We start from the raw sequence: 23479 nt of genomic DNA on the forward strand, positions 1-23479 counted from the left end.
TCTTCATTATCCAAAACTATGAATGATAGAACACACACTCTGTAGAGTATTGTTGATTCCATGGCAAGGAGGAAAAGGGTCTGGAAGGTCTCACATCAGCAGTTAAAGGTTATGTGTCCCATTTGAAGCTCAACCCAAACATAAGGATACCAGATTCTTTTAAGCACATGAAAGAGAACAGGAAGTGTTTGGCTCATCTATGGTCATGTCTTGGTTTTACAGGTGTGTGTGTGTGTGTGTGTGTGTGTGTGTTGGTCCTGGGGCTTGAACCCAGGGCCTGTGCACTATCCTTGAGCATTTTTGCTCAAGTTTAGCACTCTAGAACTCGAGCCACAGCTTCATTTCCTGCTTTTTATTGGTTATTTGGAGATAAGTGGCTTAGGGCCTTTACTGTCCAGGCTGCCTTTAAATGACATTCCTCAAGTCTTAGTGTGCTGAGGAGCTAGGATTACAGGCATGAGCCACTGTTGTCTGGCTTTATAACCAAGATTTTAATTAATTGTGGCTCATACACCAACATCAAAATTTCTAGGAGTGATGACTCATTTTAACTCCATATCCATGTTTCAAGTACTTACTAGAATACCAAATTTGGAAAGTATCATAGACATTTCTAGTCACATGTACTGTGCAAAATGTTCAACATTCTCTCTCAGTCAATGGCTCCAATATCTAACTATCACCTCAAATAAGAAGCCGAAATGTTATCCTTGCCTATGCATTCTTCTCTTCTAATCAGTCCTCAAGCCCATACATAGATCTCAATAGCTTACCTCATTCTATTAATTGGAATACCTTAACCCCTTGTAGATTTGTGCCCAGGTAATTTTATTTTAGTCTTTTATAGTTTTCCTGGTTTCCCCTAAAGACTGCAATCATTTGAACATTTAACGAACATTGATTCTTAGATTAAATCATGGGCCCATCTTGCAGAAATTGTCTAAAGAGGAAATACAACAACATGAACGTAAAATGACAATACAAGGAGATAAATGTGATAACAGCTATGTAGAATCAGTCGGAGAGGAAATGAAATGTCAAATTGGGTGTGCTGGAGATAGGAAGATAGCTTGGGAAGCTTTCAGAAGGAAAGTGAAACACCAACTAAATGACAGGGAGCCATTCCTGCAAGTGATATGGATTCCATCACAGTTATCATTTAATACTGACTTGGGCTACCAAGGCAATCAAATTGTACTGTTAGCTTTATTTTCCGTTTCCAAAGAAACACTGAGATCCAAGGAGGAATATCATGGCCCCACAGCTGCTAAACTTGTTTGGCACAAGAGCTGGAGATATCAACCCAGCTATGCCTAGTGGTCCCTTCAGAAATTCCATCTGGGTTTGTTCACAGGCTAAGGGGAACTGGGGACACTAACTTTATGACCCCCTTACGGCACATGTCCTTCCATTCATCTTTTCCATTGTCCTTACAAAGTTAGCACTGGACACTAACTAAAAGGACCTGGAAGGAAGTGGGAATTCCACTAAGAGTGGCTCTTCAAGGCCGGCGCTGATGGCTGGCGCCTGCCATCTCAGCTACTCGGAGGCTGTGATGTGTGGACTCGGGGCTCCAAATAATCACCCGAAGCCCACTTCTTTGGCTCTAGAACGACCGAGTTATCAAAAACTCTGTGGCAGACCTCAGCCTCCGGAAAGACGGCGGACGTGGGGGACAACGAGCAAATCCTCCCCGGGACAGGCCGGGAGCACTTCCGTGCCAGGGACCCCAGCGCCGCAGAGCTGCACGCTCCGATCAGATCGAGGTCACTGCAGAAACGACCAGAAAGGTTCTCGGGGCCAGGAACCTGCAAGCTCGAGGACCAGGGGTTCCCTGGGGCCCCGAGGAGCGCGCGCATCTGGAAAGGCCGGGAGCACGTCTTTCCCTAAGGCTCCTGAGTCCCCGAGCGCGGGCTCCGCAGCCACGGCGCCTCAACCCTCAGGCACTCCAGCCTAGGCGGACGGATGTCGACCCCCAGAGCCCAGAGGACTGTGCGTCACTGGGGCGTGGTCAGAGCGCGACGGGGGCGTGCCCAACACGCGTCCCGCGCCGCCCCCGCGCGCCCTCGCCCCGCCCTCTCCGGCCAAAAGGGGCGGGCGGGACGGGACAGGCTCGGGGCAGGAGTTTTCCACAGTCTTCGCAGGGCCGGGCGCCACCACTGCTGACACGTCGCTGCTCTCGGCGCAGTCTCCCATCCCCGCGAGCTACTCGGAGCGTCGGGGCCCGGCGTGTAGAGCGCCATGGAGGGTCGCTGCCTGGTGGGCGCCGCCGCGGCGGCGGAGCTGGCCGGCTGAAGGCCCACGCGCGGGGCCGCGCGGCATGAGGAGCCCCGGCGGGAGCGTACTCCAAGCGCTCTCCCGGGTCCTGCAGCCCGCCGCCCGCCCGAGCCGCGCCGAGCGGCCGCCGGGCGGCTGGGCCTGGCCCCGGGCGGCGGGCGGGGCGAGTGCGGAAGACCGCCTTCCCCGCGGGGGCGGGGCGCACGCGGCGGCGGCGGCGGCGGCAGCGGCGGCCTCCGCGGCCTCGGGCGCCCTGCTCGGCGCCTATCTGGAGCGCCACGGTCCGGCCTCGGAGTTGCCGGCGCCGGGCGGGGCCTTGGCGGGCGGTCCCGGGAGCGGCGGCGGCGGCGGCGGCAGCGCGGTGGTCGGGGTGGCCGAGGTGAGAAACTGGCGTTGCTGCTGCCTCGGCAGCACCTGTTGGTGCCGGAGCCTCGTGCTGGTCTGCGTGCTGGCCGCCCTGTGCTTCGCTTCACTGGCCCTGGTCCGCCGCTACCTGCAGCACCTCCTGCTCTGGGTAGAGAGCCTCGACTCCCTCCTTGGGGTCCTGCTGTTCGTCGTGGGCTTCATCGTGGTCTCCTTCCCCTGCGGCTGGGGTTACATTGTGCTCAACGTGGCCGCTGGCTACCTGTACGGTTTTGTCTTGGGCATGGGGCTGATGGTGGTGGGCGTCCTCATCGGCACCTTCATCGCCCATGTGGTCTGCAAGCGGCTGCTGGCCGCCTGGGTGGCCGCCAAGATCCAGAGCAGCGAGAAGCTGAGTGCCGTTATCCGCGTGGTGGAGGGAGGAAGCGGCCTGAAGGTGGTGGCGCTGGCCAGACTCACCCCCATACCTTTTGGGCTTCAGAATGCAGTGTTTTCGGTAAGTGATATCCCCTCTTGGCCTGGCAGGTCTTCTATATCGGCCCGTCCTGTGTGACCGCCCTGGGAGGACGGCCCAGCCGATAAATAACCGTTTAAGAGACATGCATCATAGGAGTTCAGAGTTACTTCCCCTGCTACCCTGAGAAATTTAGCTTACAAATAAGTCTCAGTCGGATGTAGTAGAGAAAGAACTGTATTTCTTTTCGAGATCAAGTTTGGTTAAACAGGGAGAGTCCTCTTAACCTGGGGAAAGGGGATAAAGGAAAAGGCCCATTTTAAATCACTGGGCATCTTATTTCTGGAGCAGCTTTGGCAGCAGTTGGGGAAATACTGCTTCACCTACCTAGCTTGCTTTCTTGTCTGCGTACCCACGGTTTGACTAAGGATCATCAAAGTGGGGCTGAAGGGTACTTTCCAATAAACGGAGATGTAGCAGTAGATTCCGATTTTGGAGTTTCCCCAATTTGTATTTTTTTTTCTCTTCAAGTAATTTGCTATACAGCACGTCAAGGAGAAAATCCTCTTTATGTTTCTCTGGAGAAATTGTACTTTGAAATCACTGGCTGGTGGATAAAACAGGACAGATAACTTTTTGCTAGGGCAACTCTAATACTCTTCTGGACTTTCTCCCTCCCTCCCCCCTCTCTCCCCCACCCCCTTGTATATATAACTTCTGTTTATTTGGTTTCTGCAGCTGCCATGCATCTAGGTGCAACAGTTTAGGATAGAAACACTTCTAGGACACTGTCCAGCTGGAAGGATTCTGGTCTTTCCGTTGTGACTGGAACAGATGACTGAACTGACTTCATTTTCATCTTTTCTAAACTGAAAAGCCTAGATGACTGAGTTTCAAATTTTGAATACTTTTTTTATTCTTTTGGAATTTTTTTTATTATCTTTAAGTAGTTGTACAGTGGAGTTGACATTCACCAAAGCAGCTTATGAATACAATGCATCTTGAATAATGTCACCCCTTTTGGCTGCCTCACCCCCAACTTCAGAAGTTCATTTGAAACACTTCAATTGAAAGCAAACGATTGAAGTAAACGGATATAGCAGAAGTTTGATGTTATTTCAGCCTTTAATCTTGTATCTTTATATAGTCTTTACCCCATAGCATGAGATATAAACATGAACTTTGACTCCACTTGGATAATAATCAACAATCCTTAGACCAAAAGGTGGTTGGTTCTAAAGTATGTGTATAGTTTTATCCTGACACTTTGCCTTGTCTTCCAGTATAACTTGTATCTTTGGACTTTTTCTTGCCCACCTTTTATGTGCCAACTACTATCCAAGGGCCTTTCCACATATAGTTTGTAATCCTTAAACCGGACTAACAGGGCTGGATATGAGAGGATGGAGTCTCAGTCCAGTCTAGGTGAAAGCATGAGACCCACATGAGAGTGTGGCTCAAGTGATAGTGCTTGTTTAGCAAACTTGAGGCCCTAGGTTCAAACCCCAGTGTTACCAAAATAAATAAATATAAATAAGTAGCTCTGCAGAAGATGATTATGCACATCCATCAGACTGTTACCTACTAGTGAGGAGTACAGGACGGTGTTTGAGAGTCCTACTAACTTACAATTTGGTGACATTTTGGAAGTTGCTTTAATTTTTATTTGTAAAGTGGGAAAAGCAATGGTACCTCTTGATAGGACTAGAGAAGGTTATGTAAGATAAATATTTGAAACAGTCTGATTTATTAAATAGTCTCTCTCTCTTTCTTCCACTGTTGCCCTTTCTGGTGTAACTACCTGGGGTCACAGAGGAAGTAAGTGTTAGTAAAAGTCTGGTGGTAGCTTCTGAACCCATGGCTTTAGCAAGGATGTATCGATTGACAGTAAGTTAGGCTTTTCTTTCTGTAATGTATCCTACATATTAAATATAAATAATATACTTTGTACTTAGAAATAATTTAAGATAGTCACATAGCTGAAACTGAGCTTGACAAGGGAAGGCAACTGGGAATTATGGGGTTAGGAGACTAGAAAGGAAAAGGGAAAAGACCTATTGAAAATAGTAGGCATTGTTGTCATCATTTTGCGTGTAATGGAGACTCTTCTGCCCTAGAATCATTCACTCACCAAGTGGCAGAACTGAGAGATTGGTTCTAGACTCATCTGAGACTGCTTCCTACTGCAACATTGCTACTCATGACCATAAGTTACATCGTCTTCATTCTGTTACTCAGATCTGATTGCTTCCCAAGTAGCCTTTTAACCAAAACCATTAACTGTTTTTATCCAGAACAAGTAGAAGAAAAGAAAGCATCATTTGAGCTGATGCTTAATCTTGACTTTCCTTTCTGCCTTCTAGAACTTCATTTTTCCTCTACCTCATAAACCTCTGTTTGCCCATAGTTGCCCCCTTTGCAGGCATATTTCTTTTGTTTTTATACTTTCTTTTTGGGGGGAGGGGGGTGGGGGAGGGTTGGCCAGTCCTGGGCCTTGGACTCAGGGCCTGAGCACTGTCCCTGCCTTCTCTTTGCTCAAGGCTAGCACTCTGCCACTTGAGCCACAGCGCCACTTCTGGCTGTTTTCTATATATGTGGTGTTGGGGAATTGAACCCAGGGCTTCATGTATACAAGTCAAGCACTCTTGCCACTAGGCCATATTCCCAGCCCAGTTTTTATACTTTCTTATCTTTGAAATTATCCTTTTGTTTTCAATTTCCACTTGAGGCTTGTTTTCTCACTATCTTTGATTTTAAAAAATTGCCTTGAAGATGAAGTTAGGTACAGTGGTCATTAGTAGCCGCAGTTTTGAAAAATAGCCCCAGCTGACTAAATTATTTTGCAGTAACAACCTCCATGGTTCAGTGGTCTAAAAATCAAGGTTCTATCCAAACTTTGTGGGGAGGATTCTCTTATTGATACCATTTTTACTCTGGGTTCTGGGCTGACAAAACCACCATCTTCTACTTGATAATGATGAATAGTGAATTATATACTGACTTTAAAAGTTTCCACTGTAAATAGTATTATTTTTTACTGTTCTGAAAAAGTTATAATGCCCAGCCACCACTAACCACAGAGAGATGATTGTGTGCTTGTAGCATGTGCTGGAATCTTAATAGCTGGCACGTAACTATCTCTCTCTCGTCACCCCCTGTATACCCATTGCCTTTTAAGTCAGAGGATTCTGCCTCCTGTATGCAGTCCTTTTCACTGCCACTCCTCTGGTTCAGGCATTTCAACCTACAGCCAGACCTCTCTGCTTCTTCCAAGCTCAGATTATGAAACAAATAAAAAAGCCTTTCTAAAATGCCATTGTGGTTTGGTTACTCACTGGCATATTTTCAAAAGAGTTTTCTTTTTCTTGTAGGATATATTCCATCCACTCTTAGGCTTCCCTCTGTAGTTTCTCTTACCTCCCTGTGATTAATTACTATGTGCCCTTTATGAGTTAATTTATTTGATCCTCAGCATCCTAAGAAGTATTGCTGATTCAAACACAGCAAGTAGAATCTGGACTATAGCTTTGAAATTTCAGGTTTCACTTTTTATCAGGTTCTGGTAAAAAGGAACTGTGGATTAATAAGAAGGGATTGTTGAAGTGAAATCATTCAAGAGTAAAGCCTTGTAGGAATTTGTCAATAATGTTGAATATTGAAAATATCCCCAAGAATAATAACTCACCCTACACATTAGTAAATATTAGTGACCTTGTAAAGTCCCACTCTGTGATACCTCTTTGGAGACTGCATTTTAAACTAAGATGGTCTGTAAAATGTCTTTGATACAAGTATGTTAAGTGATTATTGGTTGTTCCAGGTAATAGGATTCATACTGCTTCTTGCAGATTCCAGAGGTGTCTGATGTTTTGGTTGTTAGGTTACTTGATAGGAGAACCTAAACCTCTTTTTTTTCTTTACTTAAGTAAAAGAAAAAACTTAAAACGTCAGAGAGATTTTGTTGATTCCTTTGCTTAAAAATAGCCATATGGGAAGTTCGTTTCAAATCTTTGAAACCTAAACTAAAAATGTAAAGCCAGTGAAAGATCCTCTTAATCATATGTTGTATACTATCCAACTTTTAGAGCAGACTTCCATTCATAACACCCCTTAATCATGACACATCCTTTGAAGAAGGTATCAGTCTTATGAAGCAATTATATAGAGGACAACTATCACAAAATCGAAGTCAAACTTGGTTCTAACTTTTACTTTGTCATCCGAGGTAGTTGCAGTTACCTTTTTGAATTGTAATTCTGTTGTAGATTGTATTTTAGCTGCCTTGGAGCTATATAAAATACATATTTTGCTCATTGAATATTTATTAGTTCTATCCATTCTCTGCATTCCAAAATTATATTGGACCTCAATATTTAAAAAAAACTTAACCAATGCTGATATGCCCATATGAAGTATCAGGCACTGTTCTGTTATGCACACATTACTTATTTAACACTCATAACCTTAATCCTCAGTTTTAATCAATTGAGGAACAAAGTGGTGAAGTAACTTTCCCACAATCATGTGGTTAGCAGAGTCATTAACTTAAAAAGCTTTTCACCATGCCTGTAGGGATGTCACACACTGTATAAGGTTCCATAGAGATGAAGTAGCTGTCATCCAGGCAGGGTCTTTAAATTACAGTTCCTTGTTGTGCAGTACGCAGTCTAAGAATGATTTCTGTTTGTACTAGAATTTCAACTCACCCAGCCTTCCCATTTAAATGGTTATAAAAGTATCAGAAAAAGAGTAGTATATTTAATGTACATGAGAATTATATAAAAGCCAAATTTGAATGTTTGTAAATCATAGGTGCTATTAGAGTACAGTTTTGCTTATTCATGTGTATGCAATCTGTGGTCTCTTTTAAGCTAAAACAGACCCTTTATTTCTCACTTAATTCTTAAATTTTTAACAAAATTTTGGGACTTTTTTCCCCTACCTAAATGGAAGCAAGATATGTCTAAAAGAAAATATATGTCTAGTTGAGTGCCAGTGGCTCACACTTGTAATCCTAGCTACTCAGGAGGCTGAGATCTAAGGATTGTGATTCAAAGCCAGCCCAGGCAAGAAAGTCCATGAGATTCTTATTTCCAATTAACCACCAGAAAATCAGAAGTGGCACTGTGGCTCAAGTGGTAGAGCACTAGCACTGAGCAGAAGAGCTCACGGACAGTGCCCAAGCCCAGAGTCATGACCAACAAAAAAAAAAGAGAGGAGAGAGAGAGAGAGAGAGAGAGAGAGAGAGAGAGAGAGAGAGAGAGAGAGAGAGCGCCAGATAGTAGACAAAGACAGAAAGAAAATATATGTCTAAAATAAAAACTTTAAAAATCAAGAGATTCTGTTGCTTCCTTCATTTAAAAATAACCATATGAGAAATTTGTTTTAAATCTTTGAAACCTAAAATAAAAATGTAAAGCACAGTGAAAGATCCTCTTGCGCATGAAATGCAAACTAAGTAGACATGAATAAATTTAAAAGTGCTGGCTGGGGCTCACTTTTTAGTGAAACAACTTTAAAGAATTGTGTTACTCATCTGTTCATTACTTTGGTTATTTCTATGAGCCCCACAGTAGCTTAGAAACTGCAACACAAGTATTTTTGGTTTGATTTTGGGGCGGACCCAAGAAACAAAAACTGGTCCTAACTGGCAAACTGACAGTAAATTTGTCAACGTAACTTGAAGCATATATACTTGTGAATAAATTCTTATATATCTACATATATATTTCATACATTATATTTGTTTATATTTCAAATTTTTATGTATTTTATATTATGTTTATATGTATTATGTATATATTATAGAATTTGCGTGGAATTATCAAGAAGATAATATTGTACTTTAGTTTACAATTCAACTGAAATGTATTACAATGAAAAGTTTCTGGCAAGTGAGTAAGGTCACAAATTTGGGAACCATAGGAGCAATTTCTCTGTGTCCAAGATAAAGTCATTTAATGAATCTAGCCTGCACTTTTTATATTTGCTAAATAAGTTAGGCAGGCTCTCAGAATTTGCTTTGAAAAAGGCAAAGTCTAACAATACCTCCCAGCCCTTAAACAATTCAGTGATAACATACATTATAAAAATGTTGCTCAGTTTCTTAAAGTCCTAACTGCATACTGTAGATAGGCCCATAGATTCAGAAAGCAATGAGAAATCATAGTATTTTTCATTATACCACCATATCAAATGCTTATTTCTTCTTTCCATTAAAGTATACTGATGTTCTGCTAAGTGGTACAGTTGAGGCAAAAGAGAGGCTGGAGAAAGAGTCTGCTTTGGAGAAACTTGGATTCTAACTCCAATTAGATAGGATTCTAATTCTAATTAGATAGGAAGAATGTATTAACAAATGCAGTGTCATCCTAGCCCACATTCTCAGATCTTACAGCATGACCCAGTACAGTTAACCATCATTTCCTTGAAACTATTTTCCTCTCTGTGTGCTCTTGAATTCTCTCATCAGCCTCTGTGGTTTCTGTGTGTTTTATATAGGCTTACAGTTATAGCACTTTACCTCTGGTTTATAGTGACATATGTGCAGTATTTTCCTGGATTTAAAAAACATGTTTAAAAGCAGAAAGATCTTAATAAAACTTATTTTTCCCTTTGAACTTAATTTGTTTACCTTTATTATCATTCAGTAGTTGTACAAAGGGGTTTAAAACTTTAACTTTAAGTATTTGAATTTTAGCATGGTTTTGTTTACATAATTAATGTTCATTGTAAAGACTGAAAATATAGCCCAAGGAAAATAGTCATGAACATTTTAGTATTTTTCTACATTTTGCATTAATTAGTGTACTCTATATTTCTTTTATAACTTTGTGAATTACATTACTAACAACTTTGTGACCCTTGATGTAATGAACATTTTGTCAAATATACTACAACATGACTTTTAATTACTATACAGATATCTTTTTTACCCCTGCTTAGAGACAGGTCTTTGTATAGAAGGTATTTGACAAATTTTGGTTGAATGAGTGAAAATAATAAACCAATACTTTTATCATGTTTTCTGAAGAACTTTACAACAATGTTCTGGTGGTTATTTGCATTTTTTTCTGGGAAGAAGATTCAATATGTCTATATTACCCAGATTTTCAAAATGTTTTTTGACTCCCAAGTTATTTGGGAACTAGTAAAAGTTCTCATTTAGGGACATTGCACTGATGAAGAGGTTTGTATTTACACAGTAATTTTGTGTTAGAGACATTGACTAAATCATTCCTGTCCTTAGAAGCCCCTTTATCCTAAGACCCTCTCTTTGCTTTTAGAGTGGGGTCTTAAGAGTCCTGCATTTTTCTTATAGCACAGTTTTCCCTAGTATTCTCAGGATTACTACCTAAGCATCTTAGCTTTGACTTTAAGTTCACAGAAGTTACCGGAAACACTGCTTTTCATTCATCAGATAAAGAGGGGGAGGGGAGGTATCTCACTGGCATTCTAGATGCTGGAGATAAACAGTGAATAAAGCAAAAGGTTCCCAATGGTGCTATCTGTACAGTGGAGAGAAAGTACTTAGTACTCTGTATTACAGTGTAAAATTTGCTGATGAGTTCATTTTCATGTATAACATGTTTTTCTGTGTGTGAAAGCAGGTGTGTTTTCAGTTTCTGAAAAGCTTATTGCAATTGGACTTGTCATCTCAACCTGTTTATAAACCAGCAACTGTTGTTAGTCCCCATATTTATAAGCAAAACATTTATTTAGTATTGAATGTTTAGTAAACCTTACGTTAAAACCTAAGAACATAAGAAAGAACAAGACAGGTCATTTCCCACCAGTACTTGTAGTCTAGGCTACCAGTAAATGCTGTGAGACCTTCAATTGCTGTCCAGTTGGAAGGAGCAGGGAGGTGCAGTGATCTGCCCAGGCTCTTGAGAGTCCTTAAGCTGACTAGGTGCCAGAGAAGGTTCCCTAACAGATGACTGACTAAGCAGTGAAAGGCAATTGCCCTAGTAAAGGGAGTAGAGGAAAGTCTGCTAGTGTCCTTGCCAGAAGGAACAGTATACAGAGATTCAGAAGGAAAAGAGTTCTAGGAACTGGGAGACTGGAACAATGTGATAAGCAGCACGAGATGGTCAGCGCCAGACTGAAACCCTAGTCAGGATTACATTTTCATTTTAAGATTTCTGCAGGATTTAGCATAGATAGATGATGAGTGGGATAATCTGTTTATGAGTAGAGAAGACAGCTCCTTGCCAGTATCCCAGAGTACTCTAAGGCAGGAATTACAATGGATTGCCTTGGCCTTACCTTTGTATTTTTAGGGGAAAGTAGAAGACATCAGAGAATTAAAATTCAGTGGGTGAAGTTTCCTTTGAAGATGTATATGTTACTCTGTTGTACCACTGGTTAAATTATTTAACATTCCAACTACACTATTTAAAATAACTAAATTTAGTCTGTTGCTTTAAATAATTCAGTTTATGGAAAAAATATGTAAAAAGCAATAACGTTTTTCCAAGAATGAGGTTTAGTCTTGGAAAATTTAGATAAACTTTTGAGTTATGCATTGGACAATAATCATGTAAAGAGTTTAGTTTAGAATTATAAAATTTTCTTACTATTTTCATGTCGATATTATTGATGTTATAAATGTCAATTACGTATTTGTTTAGAGGAACTTTACATTTAAATGCTATGGACTAAATCTTTCCATCCTGATACTTCGGAATATAACAAATAGTTATTTAAAAATTTTTTTTCCCGTAGTATGGAATTTTTGTTACTAATTGCAACATAGAATTTTAGTGACTCATTTTGTCATGTGTTCTCACTATATACATGTGACATTTATTCTTACAACAGTCCTTGGCTCATGTAAGTGCATTCCCCAGTACTTTGCCTCATTATCAAAGGCCCCTGATAGATATTCACTCCCTTTACTTTTCCTCTCTTTTTTTTTTTTTCAGAAATCCCTTACATGTGCTTCATATAATCTCTTCCTAGAAAACTTCTACTTTCTTAAATCCAGTCCATCTTTGCTTGCCAAGCCCAAGCTTAACCCATTGTCCAGTCTATATTCCTTTTTCCAGAGTTGATCTTTGGCCTCTACTTTTACAACTGATTTTAATTCTTCTCTACTCTTCAGTCAATACTCAGTGCATAGTGTTTCTCAAGGCTTCCTTTCCTTCTGTGGCTGAGGTAGTTTGTGTATGCTTGTGTTCCTTGCTTTCCATTTCTCTAACACCTATGGGAGCATCTTCCATAGAGTTACTACTGAGTCAGTGACTGATATCAAGTGCAATATTAATAGCTTAGTATTATACTTTTCAAACCATGCCTGTGAATAAGAGGTGAATGTAACTTTGATGAATATAATTTAATCATAATTTTATTGACATTTACATAGTAATCAGAGTGGATTGTAGTTATAAAGTAACTATCCAAAACTGATTAAATTATCAGAGCTTAAAATTAATTAAAAACAAGTTCAATAAAGTATTTATTTTTTATTTAAATTTTGTTTAAAGGTGATATACAGAGGGGTTTCAATAAAGTAATATCTTCCTTCCTATATTAGTATAGTTATACTTAAAATTAGTACCAATTGTGTCAACAATAACATGAACTCTATACAAATAAATTAAGAAATGCATTGCATACATGATTAAAACAACCAAGGTTTAATAAGAAGTGTAACATGTTTGAGGTAATTGCATATGCTTTTCTGGATAAGAATATTGAATACTGCAGATATCTAATCTCTAATTAAATTTGGAAACTTGCCTTAATTTTAATGTGAAATGTACTTTTTTCTCTTAGTACAGTTTGGAAGGATATTCAGTGAGAGTCCACATAGGCTCTTACAAGCAATAACACCACTTGTAATATTGTAGTTCAGTAGAGAAGCTATTAGTTACCTGACATCTAATGTCCAGAAAATTAACTAAAAAAAGTTAAAGAACAGGCAGTAGACTCCCTTTTGATCTGAATAAATTCTAAAATATGTAAATGGTAAATACTAAAAAAAAATAATGAAATCTAGAAAGACTTTCTAAAGCTAAAAGCAATGGAAAATCCAGAGGAAAATATTGGTAATGTTGGATTATAAATATATATAGAAATCTTTGCATGTCAAAACATAAAATTAAAAAATGAGCCAGGCTTGTGGTCTCAACCAAAGCATGGGAGCATCACTTGAACCCAGGACTGCATCTTATTATGGACCATTTCCTTTTGAAAAGGAAATGAAAAAAAAGGAAAGCAATGTAGTGGAAAAGATATGTTGCATAAATAGACTAGAGATTATCCTTACTATATAACTGCCGCTTCTGTGTAAAGAAAAACATTTAACATTCAGAGAAAGGGCAAACTTTAACAAAGCTATGAAGAAATGAAAATACAAAACTAGTGTCAATATATGAGAATAATGCAGATTAAATAATGATGTAACATCATTTTTGCCCTATCAAAATACAAAAAGTTGAAATGTGCTGCTTAAAGTTGGTGAAAGTGTAATGAACATTATTACTCACAGATGTTTAAATTAGTGTGAGCACACCTGCTCCAGTGGCTTACACCTGTAATCCTAGTTTGTCTGGAGGCTGAGATCTGAGGATTGTGGTTCGGAGACAGACGAGGCAGGAAAGTACATGAGACTTCTATTTCCAATTAAACACTGAAAAAGCCAGAAGTGGGAGTTGTAGCACAGTGGTAGAGTACTTGAGCAAAAAAGCTCAGAGACAATGCCCAGGCCCTGCGTTCAAGTCTCAGTACCAGAACGCGTGCATGCGCATATACACACACAAATTCGTATGAACATTTTAGAACATAATATGTAGTGTTTACTGTTTGAATCAGTGTTTCCAATCTTACTGATCTATCCTAAGATGACTGAGATTCATATTATTTATTGCTGTGTAACATCACTTCAAATTTTTGTAGCTTGAAACAGCAAACATTTTCTCACAGTTTTTGTGAATCAGGAATCCCTGTATACTTCACTGATAGCCTGTGGTTCAGATCCCCTCACAATTCTGCAGAAAAGGTGTTATAAGCTTAGGGCTGCAGTCAAGGCTTGATTGTTGGAGTTTGCCTGCTTCCAGGCTTGTTCATGTGGCTGTTGGCAAGCCTCAAGTGTGTTTTTGTTGCTGGCCAAGGAAATTGGTTCCTTTTCTTCTCCAATGAGCTTCTCCAATGAGCCTGTCAGCTAATTTACTTGGGGATTTCCTGCTGGAATCTGTTTGCTAAAAAGGAAGCAGGAGGTCCAGCTCATATTCCTGGACCTGAATGCCAGAAAATTGGGTCATTGGGAATATTTCAGAAGTACTTTTCCACAAGAAAACAATCATTTAGACAGAAAGATATGATTAGAGTTCTTAGTGTTACCTGGCTTTGGAGCACAGCAACCTCACTTGTCATTTAAGAATACTTATGAATATTTAGTGACATGATGGAGACATAACTTTATAACTGATCTGTATACTTCTTTGAACTCTGATCCTGAATGTATAGTTTGCATGCATTCCCTTTAAAGTCTGAATGCTATGTTTTTCAGCTCTCTCCCAATAGAGACTCCCACTACTGAGACTTAGACATTTTGTGTTAGTTTACTTGGTAATGAATCATTCCGTTCAATCTGCCTTCTAGATTACTGATCTGTCATTACCCAACTATCTGATGGCATCTTCAGTTGGACTGCTTCCTACCCAGCTTCTGAATTCTTACCTGGGTACCACCCTGCGGACAATGGAAGATGTCATTGCAGAACAGAGTGTTAGTGGATATTTTGTTTTTTGTTTACAGGTGAGTTTATGGCCAAAAGTGTCTTTTCTTTTCTCCTCTTTCTTCTTTTATATTGTATTGCGGATTTAAACCTAATGGATTTCGTTGAGCATAATTAGAGAATTGAAAGAATGAAAAAATTTTGAAAGAACGAAAAAATTGGGGGCTACTTCATATTTTGACAGTATTTCTAATTGTGTAGGTATATGAAAATGTAACAGGCTGGGAATATGGCTTGTGCTTGCCTTGCATGCACGATGCCCTGGGTTTGATTCCTCAGTACCACATAAACAGAAAAAGCTGGAAGTGGTGCTGTGGCTCAAGTGGTAGTTGGCCTTGAGCAAAAAGAAGACAAGGACAGTACTCAGGCCCTGATTCTATGCCCAAGGACTGCCCCCCACCCCAAAAGGGTGGGGGGAATGTGTAGAACTGAATTGATAAAGAAAATTTTCTTCAAAAAGAAAGGATAAAATGACAAAAGACTCCAAAAGCAATCCTTACAAAACCATTTGGTGTAAACCAACTGAACAATCATGGGGGGAGAGGGAAAAGGGGAGGGGGAAGGGTTTTGGTAAATGAGGGAGGAGATAACAACAAATTGTACAAGAAATCTGCCTTACATATGAAACTGTAACCCCTCTGTACATCACTTTGATGATAAATAATTACTCAAAAACAACAACAACAAAAAGGATTGATAAAACTAGGATTCTTTTTGTAAGGATTGTTTTACAGTCAAATCAGACTGTGTTTTGACCCTCAAGGTTTTGCTTTAAGAAACATTTTCATTTTGGACATTCAGAGAGACTATTTTTATTTTCTTTCCTAATTTTTTTTAGACCTGTAGTTTCTCTGTGCCAGTTCTGGGGCTTGAACTCAGGGCCTAGGCACTGTCCCTGAGGTTCTTTTACTCAAGGCTAACATTCTACCATCTGAGCCACAGCACCACCTCTGGGTTTTTCTAACTAGTTTGTTGGAGATAATAGTCTCATGGACTTTCCTGCTGGGGCTGGCTTCAAATAGTGATCCTCAAATCTCAGCCTTCTGAGTAGCTAGTTTACAGATGTGAGCCATTGGCACCTAGCTCAGACCTATATTTTTTATATAAGCAGATTCCAATTTAAAGTTTCTGTTACAGTTGGTTTATTCATATTAATGTAGCATGTTAATCACATAATGTTAAACTGCCTATGTATTATATTAACATATAATAATTTGTTTTTGACACTTCATTTTCAGGTTGATTTTTTAATAAAAATTTAAGCATATTTTGTGCTTGCAGTTTCCCAGATAGAATAACATTCAACATTATGATAGAAATAATAGAAATTAGAATAGCTAATTCTTCATTACTAGTATTGAGGATTGTGACTATGAATTCAGTTCTGCTCATCTTAGTAAATTACTAAGCTGTAATCAGTGCAGTTCCTTTATCCTAATTTCTTATTCCTTGCCTTGGTCTGGCAAATTAAAACTTAAGACAGGACTGAAAAGTCATGTCTTTCTAGGCTGAGGAGGCATTTAGGGAAAAAATGATTTATAATCATTAGATTTATTAGTATTAGTTACAGCTTAATTTGTTTTAAGAAGGATTTAATACAACTTGTAACCATATACTGAAAATAAAAAGAATAAGAGGAAGAAATCATTTTTTTATTATAAAGGTAACGTGCAGAGGGTTACAGTTACATAAGTCAGATAATGAGTACATTTCCTTTTGAATAGTGTCACCTCTTCCCTCATTTTCTCTCAGTTTTTCCCTCCTGACTCCTCTCCCCCATAAGTTATTTAGTTCTTTTTCAACAGAGTGTCTCCTGAGGGTCACTGCTGCATTTGTTCATCCTTTGTTCTATCATTTCTGTGCTCCACCTTACCCTCCCCCAAACAGATAAACTTACATACAAGACAAAAGGTACAGAAATACAAAAAACAGTGACAAAGGAAAAGCTAAATAACAACCTGCCTTTAGTCCAAAGTTGATCTACTTTGTGTGAAGACCTGCCACCAGACCAAGGTGTAATAATTATTCTTTGATTGTAAACCTTCCTCTGGTTTTCAGTACTGCCCATATCCCTACTGCTTCCTTTGTTTTCTTCTTACCTTCCTGCTATTTCCTTGAAAGACTTTACTTCAAGCTATATCATCACTCTCCTCACAATTATGGTTTCTTCTTAGAGTCCCCTCTTTATCCCTAGGTTGTCTTCCTTCTTTCTTGGTTTAGGAGATTAGATGATTTCAAACAGGAACCCTTTAATTTCCAACTAAGAGATCAGCTCGCCCTTGGGCTTCTGCCCATACTTTGCTTTTCAGCTAGGAGAGGAAGACCTGTAGGTGTTTTCAAAGATGCTGTCTTTCTGTTGTTTTTTTCAGTTCATTTTAATGGAGGAACTTTTTTTTTTTTAAGTTTTTATTATAAAACTGATGTACAGAGAGATTACAGTTTCATAGTTAGGCATTGGATACATTTCTTGTACTTTTTGTTACCTTGTCCCTCATACCCCCCTCCCCCCTCCCTCTTTCCCCCCCTGAGGTGTTCAGTTCACTTACACCAAACAGTTTTGCAAGTATTGCTTTTGTTGTTGTTTCTCTTATTTTACCCTTTGTCTCTCAATTTTGGTATTCCCTTTGAATTTCCTACTTTTAAAAACAGTTATCTATAATTCTGTTTCTGGGTTGTCTTTTTTTTTTCCCCCCTCTAATTTCTTTACCAAACTCAGGAAGGATGGCAAGAGCATGTTGGGGAAAGTCCATTTAAGTTGTTAGGCTCTAGGATCCAGAAGGGTAACTTGAGACTTGGTTAGGCTCTAGGATCCAGAAGGGTAACTGAGACTTGGTTAGGCTCTAGGATCCAGAAGGGTAACTGAGACTTTTCTGTTTACAGAGGAGAAAGTAAATTTAAGAATTTTCTCCTGCTGATTGCCTCAGAAATTTGTTCACTTAGTCTAAACTTGCTTTTGTTATCCTGCCCCCACCATTCTGTCCTTACCTCCAGCCACTCTTCTTAAGATTGTCACTCACTTAACTTAGGCTAGTTGTCACCTCATTGATATCTTAGCCACTTAAGACTGTTGACTGTACCTTCATTATTACAACATTCTCCCTCCTGTTTCTTCAGTACTGCTGTCTCCCCAATCCCTACATACATACACACATTTGTCTGGCCAGTGATCATCTTCTTTCTTTTGCCTCCTAAATCTATGTTTCTGAATATTCTCCCCTAATCTTTATAGTGTCAAGCTGAAAACATTTTTTTCCCAGGCAGATCTAATAACTGGTAGCTGCTAATGTGTTTATTTACATACCCTTTTACACACATATGCATCTTCAGCTCAGTTTTCTGTCTAGAGCTTCAGACCAATTTATTGTTTGAATATCTAGTGAAAACCTCAAATACATCATGACTTAAATAGAACTTAGTATCTCAGTCACACACACACAATTATCTCTCAATCTCAATCTCTTTATATGTTGTTACCATCTACCGGTAGTATCAGATTTTAATTTTAAGGTATATATATATATATATATATATATATACCATATATATATATAAAATTACATATAATATATATTTTTAGATTTAATTTAAAGAGTATATATATAATTTAATATGATATATAATTTAATTTAAAGTATATAATTTAAAGAGTATATATATACTCTCCCCAACATGCTCTTGCATGTAGACAACTGTTTTTTAAAAGTTCCTCCATTAAAATGAACTGAAAAAACAACAGAAAGACAGCATCTTTGAGAACAACTACAGGTCTTCCTCTCCTAGCTGAAAAGCAAAGTATGGGCAGAATCCCAAGGGAGAGCTGATCTCTTAGTTGGAAATTAAAGGGTTCCTGTTATGAAATCATCTAATCTCCTAAACCAAGAAAGAAGGAAGACAACCTAGGGATAAAGAGGGGACTCTTAAGAAGAAACCATAATTGTGAGGAGAGTGATGATATAGCTTGAAATAAACTATTGAGAGACAGAGAGCGAGAGAGAGAAAACAAAGTAGAGAAAATGATAGGTTCAGGGTTTGAACCACCGTTATCTTTTTTATTCTCTTTTTTTAGATTAGCATATATTAATTTTAAGAATGATTTCACTGTATTATTTCTGTGCATAAATATAATGAACTTTGATCAAATTTACCCCCTTCTTCTTTCTTTTTATCCTTTCTCTACTTTCTAAACAATTTTAAAAGAATACTCCAACTCTATAATATATAAATTATGTAGACTTGTAGTTAACATTGCTTTGACATTTTTCTAGTGTCTTTCTGACTGCCTTTCAGAAAAGCTGTCATGTTTTCCATATTACAGAAGCTTTCATATTCTTAATCTCATCTTAATTTCTGTGGAAGTGTATTGGCTTAGTGCTTTTATTTTTTATCTCAGTTCATTTATAAATTGTCCTTCTTTGAGTTTAGAAATACTAGGTGCGAGTATCTCACACTTGTAATCATAGCTTACTCAGAGGATTGAGATCTGAGGATTGAAGTTCAGAGCCAGCCTAAACAGGAAAAGTCTGTGAGACTCTTCAGTTAACACCTAAAATGGGAAGTAGAGCTGTGGTTCAGTTGGTAGCATACTAGCCTTGAGCTAAAAAGCTCAGGGACAATGCACAGGCCCTGAGTTCAAACTCCAGGACACGCACACACACATACACACACACACTCTCTCTCTCTCTCTCTCTCTCTCTCTCTCTCTCTACCTGTGTACATTTATAATTGAAGGAAAATATGTACATTAGCATTAGTACATTAGCATATGTAATGCTTTGTACTGTTAAAGGTTGGCTATTTGTTTTCCTTGAAGGATGTTTTTAAGTACAAAGACTCGTATCATCAAATATTTATTTGGCTCAAAGGGAAATATAGTTATTGCAATATGCAATAGGATACCATATAATAAATATTCATCAGTATTGGTCTTCTCCTGGGAAAAGCAACCAAGAAGAGAATAAATAATATCCATGTATTAGTTAAAATATGTAACCTTTTGCCTACAATAATTACAGAGCTGGATGCCAGTGGCTAATGCCTATAATCTTAGCTAGTAAGGAGGCTGATATATAAGGATGGTGACTCAAAGCCAGCTGGGGCCAGAAACTCCATGAGACCCTTATCCAATAAACTACTCAGAAGAGCTGTAAGTGGCACTGTGGTTCAAGTGGTAGAGTTTTCACCTTGAGCAAAAAGAAGCTCAGGGACAGTGCTAGGCCCAGAGTTCAATCCCAGGACCAGCAAAAGTGAATAATAATAATTACAGAATATCTTATATGAAACATGTCTAAGCCAGAAGTTTATTAAATTTGTTTCTCTTTTTCTGTATATAATTTGATGACTAATATTTTATTTTTATTCACAGATTATTATAAGTATAGGCCTCATGTTTTATGTAGTTCATCGAGCTCAAGTGGAATTGAATGCAGCTATTGTAGCTTGTGAAATGGAACTGAAAACTTCTCTAGTTAAAGGCAGTCAACCAAATACCAGTGGCTCTTCATTCTACAACAAGCGGACCCTAACATTTCCTGGAGGTGGAATCAATATCGTATGATTCTCATGAAATGTGTGATTGCCAAGAGCCTGTGTCCTGTCCAGAGGTTAGCAGTCATGTCTAGTGGGCAGAGACAAGTTCAATTTGTATTACGGCACAAACAAAACTGACTAGTTTTTAAATTGCACAGTTTTTTTTAAAGCAAAAATCCTTTTCTGGATATGTAATTGTAGTTGCAATTTTGGCTGCACTTCTTTATCATGCCTGTAATGGCCTCTAGGTCTGCACTTTAGTGTCTTTTAATTGTTTGGTTGGTGGGGACTTGCAAACAGAGAAATTGCCCAAATATTTTTTCCACTTAGTGCTTTTATTTATGAGGTCCATAAATAGTTTTCTGCATCTGTTTTACTTATAGGTTTAAATGTGTACTGTTTTTGGATGATCTTTTTTAGGAAGCTTGTCCAGAAGGGAAAAAGAGTGTTGTGTCTGCTTGTTTCATTGATTTAAGTGGGTCCACTTTGTTTCCCTTTCTTTGCGTGCTTGTTAGAAAACACATTGACTTTCAGTTGAACGTATTTCTGCAAGCATCACATTATTGCAGGGCCATTTACACGTTTTCATACAAGCTTAAATCCTACATGTGGGACTGAAGTGCTCTTAAGATACCTTTTCATTTTCACTGTGTAATATGCAAAGCAGAAAGGAAATTGTTTAGTGGGTGGTGGCTCAAAGTGAAAATGCCCACCCATTCTAATTTGATTACATTGGCTTTACCTTTGTCAGATCCCTCATCAAAGGGCTGTCCATTGCAATCCTACTAAAATATTTTATTAAGATGAACTTTTTCATTTTTATATTAATAATTAGGCTTTGAAATAAAGATATTATTCCTTTAAAATGGTGGGCTTGCCATCATTGAAGTCGTCACTCAGGTGGCCTTGTTTCATCAAAACGCCTTTTTTAAAGAAACAAGCTTTAAACTCATGTTTATTGTTTCATTGAAGTACTTAGATATTTGTCCCCATAGTCTTCAGCTTTAAAACTAAATGCAACAGTAATTTAATGCCCAGACGTGTATTATTTACCCTACTATAAGTAAGTTTGTTTTGTTTTTTGGTACTTGTTTTTCTCTGATAAGACTCAGGAATTCTGAAATGTGAAATTAAGTGTCTCAGTTATTTCTTTTGTAGCATGCATAAAAGTGTATTTATTAATAGCACTTAGAATTATAGGATAAAACACAGCATATGATTTGTATGACATGTATTCATTGATCACATTTATTTTTAAAGTAGTTTGTGACTTTAATGAGTAGATGTTTTACAAATGGGCTCCAGATATTAGTATAAATTTTCTGCTAGGTATCTCTTTTTTGGTATAAATACTCCAACTTATCAGAGACTTCTCATTGCCTTTCCTTAGGGTAAAACCTTTGCCCTGATTTGTTAAAATGTAAAAGAATTCTTGGAAGCAGGTTATTCTCATCTTATGCTAGAGATGAATTTGATCTTTTTAATACATAAGATGTTTTGCCCTGTACAGATTGTTTTCCTTTCTTAACAGTCCATCAGTTCTCTTAGCTGTGAGCAGCAGCAGACTTGAGTGTAAATAGGATGAGGTACCTAGGTCTGAAGTATGTGACAGACCCACAATTTTCCACTGTTACAGAAAAATCCCATGTAGTATTGGAATATTCTCTTATGGCTTCTGCTTTTTTTTTTTTAATGATTATGTTTAACAATCTCAATAAACATCTGATTTATTCTTTCACATGTAACATAGCAACATTTTTCTTGTGTTTGGTTTTGTTCCCGGGACTACTATTAAGGTTACTGTTTTCCTGTCTATTTTACGCTTCATGTGCTTTGAAACACATTTACTTTCACAGTGTTTGGGACTTCACCAAATAACTTCACCAAATGAATACCTTTTGGTAGTTTGTAATGCGTTCTTCCAAATGTTATACTTTGCCTGGTACTTACTCTAAACAACTACAGGTAGAAGAGAAATAATTTTTCTGTATTCTGCTAATCATAATTTTATATAATAAATCATCCATTCTTTTCTTAAAATGGTATGGATTGGCTGTTTCTAAAGTACTGGTCTGTGGCTGCACTTTGCCTTTTTTTCCTCATTTCTAACCTCCTAGTCACAGCTGTCCATTAATGGACTGCTACTGATAGCTGGATTTGTGTGTTTAGATGTACTCACTGTATTCTATACAGAGCATTGCCAGGCCTTCTGCACTCCGTCTTTAACCCCAGACCTCCAATTTAGGGATGCACAGTACATTTGCAGAGGGCTTTCATATTGCCCAAGAGTTGTCTCCAATCATATGTATATTTGTGAATTGCCTATAGCCATGAATATTTATAGAGATGAGAGGCTTTACAACTTCCTCCAGACTATTTCTTTAGTACAACATAAAGCTGAGTTCTTTTAAATTCACCTGAAAAATTGAGTCTGAAATCTAATGAGAGAAAGTACTTCTTTGGGGCTTCCAGTAAATATTTTTCTGGTTTATTGTTAATATTTTTGCTTATTCTTGGCTAAATTTTTTCTATCAACTTCCTTATAAATGGGATCTCTTTTTTCAAAAAAACATGCATCTATTAAGTTTAATGTGTTTTCATGTCCAATTTTATTTGAGCATCTGATTTAGAAAATAAATTGAAATCTGTACTTTGTTTTATAAAAATAATACAACTATCAGAATATGTATTTCAAGTTTATATTGTATTCATAAGTGAATGGATTTATTTAAAACCACCTATACTTTTCCCCAGTGCACAATGTGCCTAGCTACAGTCCTGTCTAACATGATTTTCCCATCCTTATGGTCATGTATATACCTGTAAGGTAGTTTCTCTTTGTGAGCCTATTAAGTTCAGTAGCTTCAGTATTGGGACTTGGCTCTCACTCTAGCTCCCCAGCCTAGTTTTTCCCTGGTTAATTGGAGATGGTGTCTCAGACTCTTGTGCCTGGGCTGGCTTCAAAACCGTTATCTTCTGGATCTCAGCCTATGATACCTATGATTACAGATAGCAGCCACCTATACTTGGCCAACTTTAGTAGTTACTTTTCTTTGCCCATCCTGATACTCAGCTAAGTGGTTGGGATACATACATGACCAGCATTCCCTTGTTTG

At 38.5% G+C, this 23479-nt stretch overlaps 1 protein-coding gene and 1 long non-coding RNA gene across 2 annotated transcripts; one reads left to right on the forward strand and one right to left on the reverse strand.

The window, feature by feature from the left end:
• The first annotated feature begins 2128 nt into the window (after positions 1-2128).
• Tmem64 (transmembrane protein 64) lies at positions 2129-22103 on the forward strand. Its single transcript, XM_048358616.1, has 3 exons — positions 2129-3136; positions 14702-14857; positions 20200-22103. Exons 1-3 carry the CDS (start codon positions 2321-2323, stop codon positions 20389-20391), a joined length of 1164 nt encoding a protein of 387 aa, XP_048214573.1. The 5' UTR covers positions 2129-2320; the 3' UTR covers positions 20392-22103.
• Positions 10614-22898, reverse strand: LOC125360560. The gene is made up of 3 exons (XR_007212778.1): positions 22819-22898; positions 17809-17822; positions 10614-10623 (listed from the first exon to the last, which is right to left on the reverse strand). It is a non-coding gene; the product is annotated as an uncharacterized LOC125360560 (long non-coding RNA).
• Positions 22899-23479: the final 581 nt, after the last annotated feature.

Source organism: Perognathus longimembris, chromosome 12 (genome assembly GCF_023159225.1).
Source record: "Perognathus longimembris pacificus isolate PPM17 chromosome 12, ASM2315922v1, whole genome shotgun sequence".
In the NCBI taxonomy this organism is placed as follows: Eukaryota; Metazoa; Chordata; class Mammalia; order Rodentia; family Heteromyidae; genus Perognathus; species Perognathus longimembris.

Excerpts from the sequence above, each read along its gene's own strand:
- Tmem64 (XM_048358616.1), top strand. The coding sequence starts at position 2,321 with ATGAGGAGCCCCGGCGGGAGCGTACTCCAAGCGCTCTCCCGGGTCCTG. Across the intron at positions 3,137-14,701 it reads TTCAGAATGCAGTGTTTTCG|ATTACTGATCTGTCATTACC; the intron begins GTAAGTGATATC and ends TCTGCCTTCTAG. Across the intron at positions 14,858-20,199 it reads ATTTTGTTTTTTGTTTACAG|ATTATTATAAGTATAGGCCT; the intron begins GTGAGTTTATGG and ends TTTTATTCACAG.